The sequence below is a fragment of the Stylophora pistillata genome, chromosome 2 (assembly GCF_964205215.1).
Source record: "Stylophora pistillata chromosome 2, jaStyPist1.2, whole genome shotgun sequence".
NCBI classification, from domain to species: Eukaryota; Metazoa; Cnidaria; class Anthozoa; order Scleractinia; family Pocilloporidae; genus Stylophora; species Stylophora pistillata.
This window is the reverse complement of record NC_142520.1, coordinates 18,094,426-18,107,200: the sequence shown is the minus strand read 5'-3', so window position 1 is coordinate 18,107,200 and position 12,775 is coordinate 18,094,426. Positions and strand designations below refer to the sequence as shown.

The 12,775-nt window shown below is 37.5% G+C and overlaps 1 protein-coding gene across 1 annotated transcript; it reads right to left on the bottom strand.

Annotated features, from left to right (window-relative positions):
- Positions 1-1,276: 1,276 nt before the first annotated feature.
- Positions 1,277-2,564, bottom strand: LOC148737510 (uncharacterized). The gene has a single exon (XM_088749317.1). It carries the CDS (start codon positions 2,561-2,563, stop codon positions 1,277-1,279), a length of 1,287 nt encoding a protein of 428 aa, XP_088605443.1. The 5' UTR covers position 2,564.
- Positions 2,565-12,775: the final 10,211 nt, after the last annotated feature.

The window sequence follows — 12,775 nt, the reverse complement described above, 5'->3', positions numbered from 1 at the left end:
TATTGAATTCGTTTGATAGCTCCAACGGATTAGTTATCGTTAATCCGTTCACTTTTAGTGACGCCACTGGCGTTTTCCCAGATTTTCGAGAAGTTAACTCGTTTATAGTCTGCCAGGTCTTTCGGGAGTCGCTGGTTTGCTTATTAAAACTATTTTGGTAATAAGCTTGCTTAGCTGAGCGTATTTGCTTATTGACTATATTTCTTTGTTTCTTAAATAATGCCCAATCGTTAGGATCATTTGTCTTGCTAGCTTTGATTTTTAATATGTCTCTATTATGCATAAGGTCTTTCAATTCAGAGGTAATCCACGGAGAACTCCGTGAACGAACGCGCATCGTTTTCAGTGGGGCATGTTTGTCAGCGATAGCCAGAAATGTACATTTCCATTGCTGCCACATCACGTTTGGGTTGGAAGACTCGTATACATTATCCCAACATTGAGATAGAATATCATAACGAAACTTTTGGCGATCGAAATTTCGGAAATTTCTGTATGTAATAGAATTATGTCCGTTAGACATCCCATTCAGGGCAAGTTTTCTATATACATACACCATGCTATGGTCACTTATTCCGATATGACAAACTCCCGAACATGCAATCTTATCCGAGCAGTTGGTATAGATTAAATCAATTAGAGTTGATGAGGTGGGTGTTATCCTCGTCGGTTCAGAGATAAGCTGCTCGAGTCCGTAGACATCAGCAATACTCCTTAATTTGGATGTGTTATTGTCATATCGAGTCGTGATCATGTCACAGTTCATGTCTCCCAGTACAAAAAATTCTACATTTTCACTATCCAATCTCCCAATTAGGGATTCAAAAGGTGAGAAAATGCCAATAGGAGAGTCCGGTGGTCTGTACCAAGTAACAATCACAAAGGATTTTGAATTTGGCTTATGGATTTCCAAGCAAAGATTTTCTAGTGTATCCATGTGTAGGTCATTTCGTACTGTAAAGTTGATTGAAGTTTTTACATAGAAGCATACCCCTCCGCCGCATTTTGTTAGTCTATCGCGGCGAACTATTTCGTATCCCGGAATATGAACTTCTTGATCTCGAATACTCTCGTTCAGTTTCGTTTCATTTATGGAAACAATATCGATATCATTGTTTGCTAATATGATTCTTAATTCGTCTATATGAGTAATTAATTGATTAATATTGAGTGATGCCATTCTAAAACCGCGCAAAGGAGGCAATATTGAGACAGATTTTTTGGCCTTTTGGTTGTTTAATTGATCCCGCACGGCATTGACGGACAGCACATTATCTCATTCTAGGTGCGATCTAAAATTATTATAAAACTGCTCATTACCTTTAAAATTTAAGTGCAGTCCACCTTTGTTGAGTCCACTATGAGATATGTTCTCATGATGGATTAATTTCCATCCATTTTGATGGCAGAACTTCTTTAGATGCTTGTTGGCTGTTTTCACTGCCTGGTCCAGCTTATCTTTTCTGCATACCAGCTCCGACAGCGTAACTGTAGTATCGCAGGTGCCCTCGATCTGTCTCGCGAGATCCACAATCGATTCCGCAACAGCCTTTGGTTCCCTGGTTTTAAGATCATTAGTCCCAATGTGTAAAATCACTTCATTGGGCGAAGATTCCAGATTTGGCTTGAGATAGTGATTCATGGCCATTGTCGTAGCGCCCGAGAAAGGCTTGACTATAACCCTGTGGCCAACTGCTTTTCCCAGATCTTTTCCAGGTATTCTTGAGATCATCGAATCTCCTATGAGCAGGGTTGTGCGCTCTTTTGGTTGTTTTTCGGGTTCGGATTCTTTTCCTGTCAGGGTGTTATTAGGACCTCCTTTACCTTTCGATTTCTTTCTTTTGTTCTTTGATTTCACAATGAAGCCTTGTTCTTTGTTGGCGCAAGGTGTTGACTCATCCATATTTTGGACAATGGTATGTTCGTTAGAGGTGTTACTCATTGAACGGCATTGAGTAGCTGCTTCTCTGGATACGATTTGCAATGCAAAACTTAAAGAATCGCGTTCTTGGACTAACTTTTTATTTTCTTCCTTCAAAGATAGAATTACCTCCCTAAGTCGAGAATTTTCGGATCTCAGGTCTTCCTCATCAGGTTTCTCTTTTATATGAGCCCATAAGTTCAGCACTTCAGATTTCAGACATTCCAACTCCTCTTGTACTGATTTGGCATTCTTGTTGAACGCCGGAGTAGAAGCTTCTTCATTCACGAGAATAACTGAGTCGTCATCAGCCGGTATCTGGAGTAGCTTCTTCAGTTTGGCTTTCATTGCTTTTGTATCCGGACCTTTGACTTGAAGGGTACCGGTACTGTTAAATAAAACCAGCGTGATTGTCTTCGACTTCAAAGAACTAGACCTTTCAGAGGGACTCGCGGTTGCAGAAACTTCCAAATTTAGGACTTTCGAACAAAATTCCTGAAGCTGTGTTAGGCTCCCTTTCCACTTGAATAGACTTTGTTTGTCGTCCCAATGTAGATATTGGTTTAAGGGAGATGAAGAAGGTTCAGTGGCAACAAATTCGGCGGAATTCGTGGAGCCTTCAGATACACGTCCGCACGCCATCATGCATATTCTGAGATCACTGGATAATGCAATTGAAGACTTTTTATTGGCTTAGCCATTATGGTATATGAGCCAATATATCATAATCTACAAATATGGCAAGCGTACGCGTCAGCTTAGAATTAAAAGGGAGCTAAAAAATTTAAGATTTGGTAAAATTTGTCTAATATCTTAGGGGCGTTTTAAATAAAACAATTATTACACTCGCGCCTGTTGGACATGAGATGATTATATCGTATGATGTAGGTTCTTGCACCCTTTTACTTAGAAACCTGATTCAATTAGCGCATTCATTGACGCATCAAACGCGCGGTCTCCATTTTCGCTGAAATTGAACTCTCCATGCAATAGTCCGCACAACTATGTTGATAAAGTTCATTACAAGTCCATGCGATTTTGGTTGCAGTTTATGCTTTGAGGTATTTACAATTAATTAAGGAATTCCATAAAAGTACAAAATTTTTATCCGAACCAGCATGAATAAACTCAAGTCAGAGCTACATTCACAAAAATATATCGGTTGGTTCTTCAGGTTTTCTCACGAGTGTCTCGCATTACACTGTTAATAGGTACAGTGGCATTCTCTACTTACAGAACCACCAGAAGATGGTTGTTTCTAAAAATTCCTGAAGACAAATTCTTCAGCTGGTTTTCGTCGAGAGACCTATAACAAGAAAACATTTTAAACCATCGATTAAGTAAGACCTTTAAGGTGACAAAAGACCTAAAAGCAAAAACACGGCAGGTAATAGTCTTGGCATCTCTGTGTACAATTGAAGAGACAAAACAGAAAAAACAAACAGAGAAACAGAAGGAACAAGCAAAAAAAATTAACAAACAGACAACATCAACAAGGAACATCTTTGTCGGTATCCCTGTGTACGATAGGGATGGATGGAGTTGGGGAGGGTGTGGGGGTGGGCTGAGGCTAACTTTAAGGAGAAATGTTGGGAACAAGGGAACGCTTTACACTGAAATAAACCCTTCCCTTGCAATTTCCTGGTCAAATGGGCTGAGGTGAACTTGAATTGAAGTTGACTACTGAATATGTATTTAAACAATATCTCCTATATACCCATTATATTCTTCTCACGACTATAAGTTTCTTCAGTTTATAATGATTCTCTTTTTAACATACAATGTAGACACCTTACTTCTTGTAGAATTGCGGGACTCAAGTATTTTCTACGTACATATTTCGTCGTAATATAATTAAAGCGTTATTAAATTGCGTCAAATTGATTTCAATAGGTAGATGTTGGACTAGGGCCCCACATTCCTTCCACGTTTTTACCAATTCTTGCACAGAATGCTTAGAATCCGCAGCGAGGGAAAGAATATCAGAATTGATTTTATGTCTTATTCTGGAAACGGGGCTTTCTGTTATAAGCAAGGAGGAGCTCGTATCAGCTCATGACAGCTGCTCAGAAACGAACCACTATCCAACAAAATCTCGCCTCATAATCCTTTTTTTATTTCTCTCGAATATGTCTGGACGTGTCACCTGACCCAACAACTGATAAGTGTCTTGTGATATTCTCTTAATAATTGTTCCCAAGTTAAAAACCTTCCGTATAAGTCCCCCACCATTTTCATGCCAATAAACGTTATTAAACACATAATTCTTGTAAACTTATCTGGAGCAGTGAAAGGGAAAATCATTTAATTTTTCAGTTCTCAAATAATGGAGCTTCTTAATCAAATGAGCTGATAATGTTAATTGGAAGTATGGTGTGCTGGAACTTTGGTGATCAGGTACGAAATAGACACTTCCAGTACCTCCTCCACTGTGTAAGTGTAAAAGAGACACATCAAATAATGCATTATCTCTGGAAGCAGCACCCTGAAGAGATGAAAATGTTGGAAGATAATGTTTTGACTGTTTGTGATAAAGAGTGCACTATCGAATTTCAGCCAGGAACAGACATGCTCTGGCAGAGCTGGGCTGCCAATGAACTTAACCAGGCAACTACATATCCCTCCCCAAATGCAAATGTTCATAAAGGAGATTTAAACACTATGGGGGAGGGGGGTAGCATTGGAATGGGTAAAGATGACACCTGGAAGCCTTACACTATGGAGATGAGAATCTCTAATGCTGAAAAGGTAAACAGCTTTCTTGCCTCTCTTCCCCGAAATCTTTCAGAAAAAAAATAGAGATTCCAGAAAGTTACAGTTCACGATTTAAAACGGCATCTGACAGTTATGTCTCCCTAGGATTGGGCATTTTGCAGACAGGTTAAGGCCAGAACCTATGCATTGTGAGATCAAGGCCTTGCAGCATTTTATTTTGATCTCCTATACTTAGAGGCAGTGAGAAGAGGAAAGTTTGATCCTTTCGTTTCTTTTCTGGGAGCACCTATGGGGAATAGAGATAGAGATGTTAAAGGGGGACCACCCCAAAGACTCTTTTGAGGGTTTCTGGTATAGACAGTGTTGGGGAGCGTGCTACGAAGCAGGGGATGTTGCAGAAGTAAGAGGAGGACCTAAAACAATACTTGCAGAAGACATATTTTCCTCATGTAAGCCTTGTATCAGGTTAGGGGGTGTGGAATGGGATACTTGGTTTCAAGAGTGAAAGAAAATTTTAGTAATGAAGCTAACAGGTATATCAAGTTACCAGTTAAGCTTGTTGGCAATCAAGCCATTTCATTGGCTCGATATTACTATGGTTTAGTTGACACTTAAGAAATGAAGATGAAACAGAGGCACAAACAATCCAATGACTGGCTCTTAGCAGGATGGGTTAACCTTCTGAGGAATGCAGGCGGGGGGTTAATAGAATAGAGACCAATTCTGCTCAAGTTTCAGAACTGAAAGAAATGTGTAGTATGTATTTTAACTTGATGTCTTTGTTTTTTTCATCCAGTGTTAATGTCACAAAATGGACAGTTGGATATGCCATTCCCTATCATGCAAATTTTCTGTTTACGAGGTATAGGGTGGGTTGTGGCATTGTCTCTTTGCAGGCTAAAGAGGCCAAACATTCTGGAGTGAAGGAAGATTTGACCTGAACTAAACGGTCAAATGTAAGCACTGCCACAGGTAAATGGTGGCAAGTAATGTGAAGTAATTATTTTTGCTGATTTTACCTCCCAGAACATCAACCAATGCCCTCTTCTTATACCTCACACTACCAATCACGTTCTCCCCCACACTGTTACCAATCGTTTGTTTGCAATTGTGGCGGAAATAAAGAAAATGATTTTCTCAGTTGTCAAGTTTGTTTGTCTAATATTGACCATGTGACTTGTTAAAGCAGCAGAGCCGTGACAGAATCAGTGTTGTGTGCACTAAAACCCCTTGTCTATACACAGTGCAATACTCGCTTTGCTGTCAACTTATGACTGTGGTCTCATCTGAAGTTCTGCAATACCACTGAGGTAAGAAGTGTAGCTATCAATCCAACTTTGATGACAGTACCTGGTTTAAAGGAAGCTTTACATAGAAGAGAAACTAAGCACTGCAGGTAATAAGGAAATTGAAGATGCATTGTCTGGAGAAGGGTAGTTGATTAATTTTTTATTCAACAGTTTAAATCTCCTAAAATAATTCATTTGAATTTTATTTTTCTTGGTCAAGTTGGTGCACAATAAGACATACTTGTTGTGAGAATGAGAACTAAGCTCTCAAAAAATTCTTTGTACCAGTAATGTGAGTGATAATATGCCTACTTTATAAGAAAAAAAGTTTTAAAACTGGGGCAAAACTGTTCAAAGTAGCTATGTTTGCTAGACAGGTTAAACCTGTCGGAACAAAAAAGTACTTTTGTCACTGATATCAGTTAGTGTGCACTGACATATTACATAGAAAACTTTATAAACCCATTTTTTTTATCTGACCTCCATTTTAGAGGCAGAGTTTCTGCTCTAATGTATTTATGGAATTTTGTACATAAGGGTTTGACCACTAAACCCTTTACATGCTAACAACAGTATGAATATTCTCTATACTGTTCTCAATACAGTTTTCAAGGTGCTGACAAGGAGAATTGGTTTAACAATCAAGAGTTTCTTTAGTTAGTAATTATTTCCTTCATTCTTGTGACTTTATGTTTAATTTGGGGTTAATATTGTAAGAAGAAATTAGATGCTGGTCACTGTCAGGGGTCAAAGGATTAATAACTAATGACTCAGCATTTTGCTTGTTATGTTGACACAATGCAATTTTGTTTTAGTAATGTATTTGTCTTAAATAAAAGCTACAAAAGACTGCAGCTTGATAGTTTTAAGAGCAGGATGAAGTATACAAAGATAAATAAAATTTGTATTTAAAAGGAGTAATTCTCTATACTGATGGGATAATTGCATAGGTGAATCAGACCTCATTGTTAGTCAAATAATTAAGAAGCTTTTAGCTGTTATGTTAAGGTAAAACCATACTTTTATTTATTTACTTCAGTGTATTTCTTTCTACAAGATATGAAGATTAAATTTTAAAATATATGCTTGTATTAATAAACATATTTCCTTCAGAACTTTGCTTCATATTACATTCAGGGTTGTCATTCTTTTGCTATCTGAAAGTTTCGTGACATTAAGGCCTTACTAAACATTAGCAAGTCTTGCTGTTACCTAATTAATTGTTAAGCTAGATCGTATTCAAATTCAATAGCTTTTGTAAATTTGAGTCTTTTCCAAATCCTTCTCGATCATAACGCAGCACGTAAAATGAGGTTCAAATTATTGGTTATCTAGTCCTAGTGAAGCTGACATGAGAGCCACCAAATCGATTTTACCGCTGTTCGCGTAAAATCAAAATGCAATGGAACTTAAAGTATTTTGTCTAAATATAATTTATCCAGACGGCTAGGGGATTTTCAATTTTTTCATATTGCACACCTCCAGGCGCTATTTAGGGAGGGCCGCTCTTAAGTAATTAAGTTTAATTTGATCTACGAAAAAATTCGGCCAAAGTCGCTCACCATGTAAAAGTTTGTTTAGAATGACATTATTTTATTACTTTCTTTATATTTATATCCGAAGTTATCACTTCAAATTTCTGAAAAAAGGAGCTTCTTCCTGATCAATGTTGTACACTTTTCTCATCCAAAAAATATTTCTATCAGATTTTAAAAACAATTTTCATCTAAAAGACTTAAAAAAAGGACAAAATAGAAACAACACACCAGACCCCCATTGCACCCTAATTCTAGCACATCCCTTAATCCAGTTTAACAGAAATATAAACAACAGTAAATAGTCAAATTGAAGTACGGTTATAAGGAACCGGGAGTCTCTGCAAAGGCCTTAAAGAATCGGTGGGGGTCGTGAGTTATCTAACACCTTCCTGTACTTTGTGATAATGTACAGAGAAGAGAGCTGAATCGTTCACCACTGGTATTTTGTTACTTCATTGAGCTAAAGAAACATGGTTCGGAGACACTGGAATGGGGGGTCTGGATTTAGGAAGGACTAGTACACGGGATTCGTACCCCTAGCTCCTAAGTCTTGAACATTTTTTCCACATCCAAATAATTTGTAAATTTCGCTTATACCATGATAATGTTTCATAGACCCTTGGAAAGAAATAAAGGAAAATGACATCATCGTTTACAGTTATTGCACTGTAAGTGAAATGACTGGCTCATTTAAGCTGGGTTGTCACTATAGGTGTCACTATATAAGCTGCTTTTTCTTTTTTTTTGTTTTTTCTTTTTGTTTTTGTTTTTTTTTTGTTTGTGCTTTTTCATTTGTTCGTGCAAAGATGGATAAACAGAAGAAGACTGAAACACAGCCTTGAACACTGAACTACATAGAACATTCTTGACTTGATAACGAGACTACTTAAGGAAGAGGGAAAAGATCTAACGGTAAACTTGACCCTAGAATGATCCCTCAACAAACTCCATAACAAATTTTTCTTCGATAATCCATTTTTGCGAACGAATACAATGCCTGTTTTAGAAACAAATTTCTTAGTCTATGTTTAGTACGGCTTTACTCGGGACATGACCACTGATATACATCAAATATGCAATATAACACACGCATTCAAATGTCTGTTTTGAAGGTGGGATTTGAATTGTTCTTCTTACACCAATATTAAGAGAGACTCCAAACTTACAGCCTACTCAGCTGGGTATTGTGACTGAAAATGCCTGATGGTAATTTCTTCAAATGGTTCTTGCTCACGGACCTGTCAAAATTTAGTAAATGTAGTGTCAATTACATAGTATTTGACAACAAATTTCAGAGAGAAAATGTGCTTGAATCTATTCCTCATGTACTGCATGATACCAGGGCCTAAAACATACACTTCATCAAACCAATGTTGTCATTGACCTGATATCTCTATTTTAGTCTGACATCTCAAGGCACCAGAGAGGATAACAAGCTATAATCTGTGTCAGTATATATAAATTGAGACAAATTCGATCTCTTTAACTCTGAGAACAACTTGACTCTTTACAAATGCTTTTTTCACCCCCTCCTATTACCATTTTTCTTTTAAAAGAAGGCTTGACATTACACAGATAAATGAGATTTGTATTTAAAAGGAGTAATTCTCTATACTGATAGGATAATTGCATAGACGAATCAGACATCATTGTTAGTCAAATAATAAACAAGCTTTTAGCTGGTAGGTTTGGGTAAAACCATACTTCTATTTATTTACTCCAGTGTATTTCTTTCTACAAGATGCAAAGATTAAATTTTAAAATATTTGCTTGTATTAATAAACATATTTCCTTCAGAACTTTGTTTCAAATTACATTCAGATTTGTCATTCTTTTGCTATATGAAAGTGTCGTGACAAGGTCTTACCAAACATTTGCAAGTCTTTCTGTTACCTAATTAATTGTTAAGCTAGATCGTATTCAAACTCAATGGCTTTTGTAAATTTGAGTCTTTACCAAATTCTTCTCGATCATAGCCCAGGTTGTTACCCTTTAATGTTTTACTGAATAAATAATTTGAAGTTTCGTAGTTTGCGTGACAACGATATTTGACTCGCCGCTGTAACTTTGAAGCATGCGACCATCCTCAGGAGTTTTCTCCAAGTGCCGCTTCTTGAGAAAATTCTCTCCCTTAAATCTCGCCGGAGACCAAATTTCTCTGCTGTGTCGAGCCTTTGGAAACTGAGCGTGATTTTCTCACCATTCTTGGTCTCTCATCCCATTGTTGCATTTATTTTCTGCCAAACGAACCCTCCTTACGCATTGTTTCTCCGTATAAAAACTTCATCTTGGTATTCCAAAACCGGTCTCCTCTCTCTGTCTCAACCTCCATGCCTAAATGCCTTAAACATAGTTTGTTTGATGTGATCGCGCTGTCATTATTTGCCGCCACTTTTGAATAGGCTTTTACTTTTCGTGCCAACTGCCGCTGACGATTTCTCCGCCAGCGCGCATCAGAGTTGCGGGAGGAGAACCCTAGGCAACTGACCATCATTTGCTTGGGTGCTAGGAATTCATCTACAATGACTGATCTGCGGCTCAATATTCATGATTTCCATGCCCCATATACTGAGCCACCTCTGCAGGATCTGGTATGATTCCAGTGTGTTCTCCTATTTTAAATTTGTCTTCTAGGAAGGCCTTCTGCTTAGCACTAAAATGGAAAGCCTTTCTCGAAGATCACAATGCCCAGCTTTGCGGTAACTCCTGAATTCTTTACTCTGCAATCTCAGAATTGGCAATATAGTTCTGTGCACTAGATCCTTCCTGATGTTTTTCAAAGGCATCTTTGCCTTGTCGAGAAGCGTGTGCCTTCCCTCTGTAAATATGCACTTGCCGTATTGTATACGCCGCAACACTTTGCAGTGGTGCTGAAAAGTACTCACAATCCTTCAACTTAAAAAGAAAAAAGGATCGGCGTGTTTTTTGGCAATGGATGCAACTTCTCTTCTTAAACGATGTCTTCTATTTTTTTTTGAAGAGGAGACTGCTTTTTTTTCAAACAAAAGGATGTCTTGCCATTTCTTTGTCCACCTAAATGAGTGGAATAATGAAAAAAAAAACAAAAATTGCCCAAAAACTTAGTTCGTGACGGATTTGGACAAATAACGCTTCAGACTGTTCCTAAATACGCGTTCTTTCCATTGAGAAAATCGTTGGTCACATTTATGGTTCGGTTTATTCTCAAGCGAAGTTCAAATATTGTTTATCTAGACTTAGTGAAGCTGACATGAGAGCCACCAAATCGATTTTACCGCCGTTGGGGTAAAATCAAAATGCAATGGAACTTAAAGTATTTCGTCTAGAAATAATTCATCCAGACGTATATTCTGCCAAAGCTAAGGTATTTTCAATTTTATCATATTGCACACCTCCAGGCGCTATTTCGGGTGGGCCGCTCTTAAGTAATTAAGTTTCATTTGATCTAAGAAAAAATTCGGCCAAAGTCGCTCATCATGTAAAAGTTTGTTTAGAATGATGCTATTTTATTACTTTCTTTGTATTTATATCCGAAGTTATCACCTCAATTTTTTGAAAAAAGCAGTTTCTTCCTGTTCAATATTGTACACTTTTCTCATCCACAAAATATTTCTATTAGATTTTAAAAACAATTTTCAACGAAAAGACTTGGAAAAAGGACGAAATGGAAACAACACACCAGACCCCTATTGCACCCTAATTCTAGCGCATCCCTTAATCCAGTTTAACAGAAATATAAACAACAGTAAATGATAAAATTCAAGTACGGTTATAAGGAACCGGATGTCCTCTATAAAGGCCTTAGAGAGTAGGGGGTTCGTGAGTTATCTAACACCTTCCTGTATTTTGTGATAATGTGCAGAGAAAAGAGCTGAGGTGTTCACCAATGGTATTTTGTTAACTAATTGAGATAAAGAAACGTGCTTTAGAGACACTAGAATATGGAGTCTGGATTTAGGAAGGACTAGTACACGGGATTTGTACCTCCTCCAAAATCTTGAGCACTTTTTTCAGATCAACAAAATTCCTAAATTTCGCGTAGGGGATAAGGGGTGAGTAAATTAACAGCAATGGTTTTGAGTGGGAAATATTGGATTAGTCGTTTAAAACGTATATTGAAATAGTTTGTTAAAGATTACATAAAAGCTGTTTTATTGTGCACGCACAGATTCATGTGATACGATCAGGCTTATTTCCCAAGACAGGGAGGCCGGAATAAAATATGTATCTCTGTTGAGGAATCAGCTGGAGCTTTTAAAAATCAAAAGAAACCTGACATAGTAGTCTTGCATTCAAGCTCTATTGGACAAACTTTGCATATTTTATGATTAGTGATGTTCATTTTTAAGGGTGGATAAGTAGGATTATTCGCACACGGATTTGTCGAAATCGGAATAAGCTGAAAGTTTGAATGTTTTAGATAAGGCTGCTACCATATTCTATTCTATCCTATTCCTTCCGCTATTGGTTTTAAACAATTTTTTTTAAGTTTTCATCTAAATCTTAACAAAATATTTCTGGTTCAATATTGAACACCTTTCGAATACGTTGAATGTTCCCACCGTCCCACGTCAAATTAAAACTTAGAAGTAGAAAGCTTAGAAAACTTCAAAATAACTTGTAACAAAAGGAAACAAGGTAACCAAGTCCTGGTTACACTGTAACTGAAGAGTCAGAAAAAAGTGTAATTCAGAAGCTTTCCTTTTTCCCTTTCTTTTTGTCAAGGAGCCTTTGAAATAGCGTATCAATTTTTCGTAATAAGGCGCTGTGCAGTCATGCAAACTAAAAAGCTTAACCCTGTGGAAAGGAGGCTTTTTCTTTGCCATTATGAAATGTAAGGAAAGATCATATTTTCGCAATTTTTGCAATTAATTTACAAATGTCTTTCATCTGTACTCTATGATGATGTATGTAGCGAACGAATATTTCTCAGCTATTGCATGCTTTTTAGAATTTCCTAGTTTTAAGTGTAGGTGCGGCTTTATAAAGATGTACAATTCACCCAGTTAGAAGAAGTGGTCCGGGTCACTTCGAGTCCAAAAATCGATTTCGTTAAAACTTTGCGCATGAATCTTTCCTACTCTAAAGTTAATCGAAACCTCATTGGCTTTTCAAGAATTGTGCATAATTGAATTTTTCGATCTGGGCGATATTCACTGCAGAGAAAGTTAAAGCAGAGAGTTAGAGGTCAGTACGTCTAAAAAACCCGAGGAGAGAGGTGGCAAGCAAAGCTTTTAACTTCCAGATGGGATGATGAAGACTTGAGTAGACAGGACTGTTTCGCGTAGATGACGACCTGGCAACGCGCGCTGACTCATACGATCGCGGGTACG

Coding starts and splice junctions, on each gene's coding strand:
- LOC148737510 (XM_088749317.1), bottom strand. CDS start 2,563: ATGGCGTGCGGACGTGTATCTGAAGGCTCCACGAATTCCGCCGAATTT.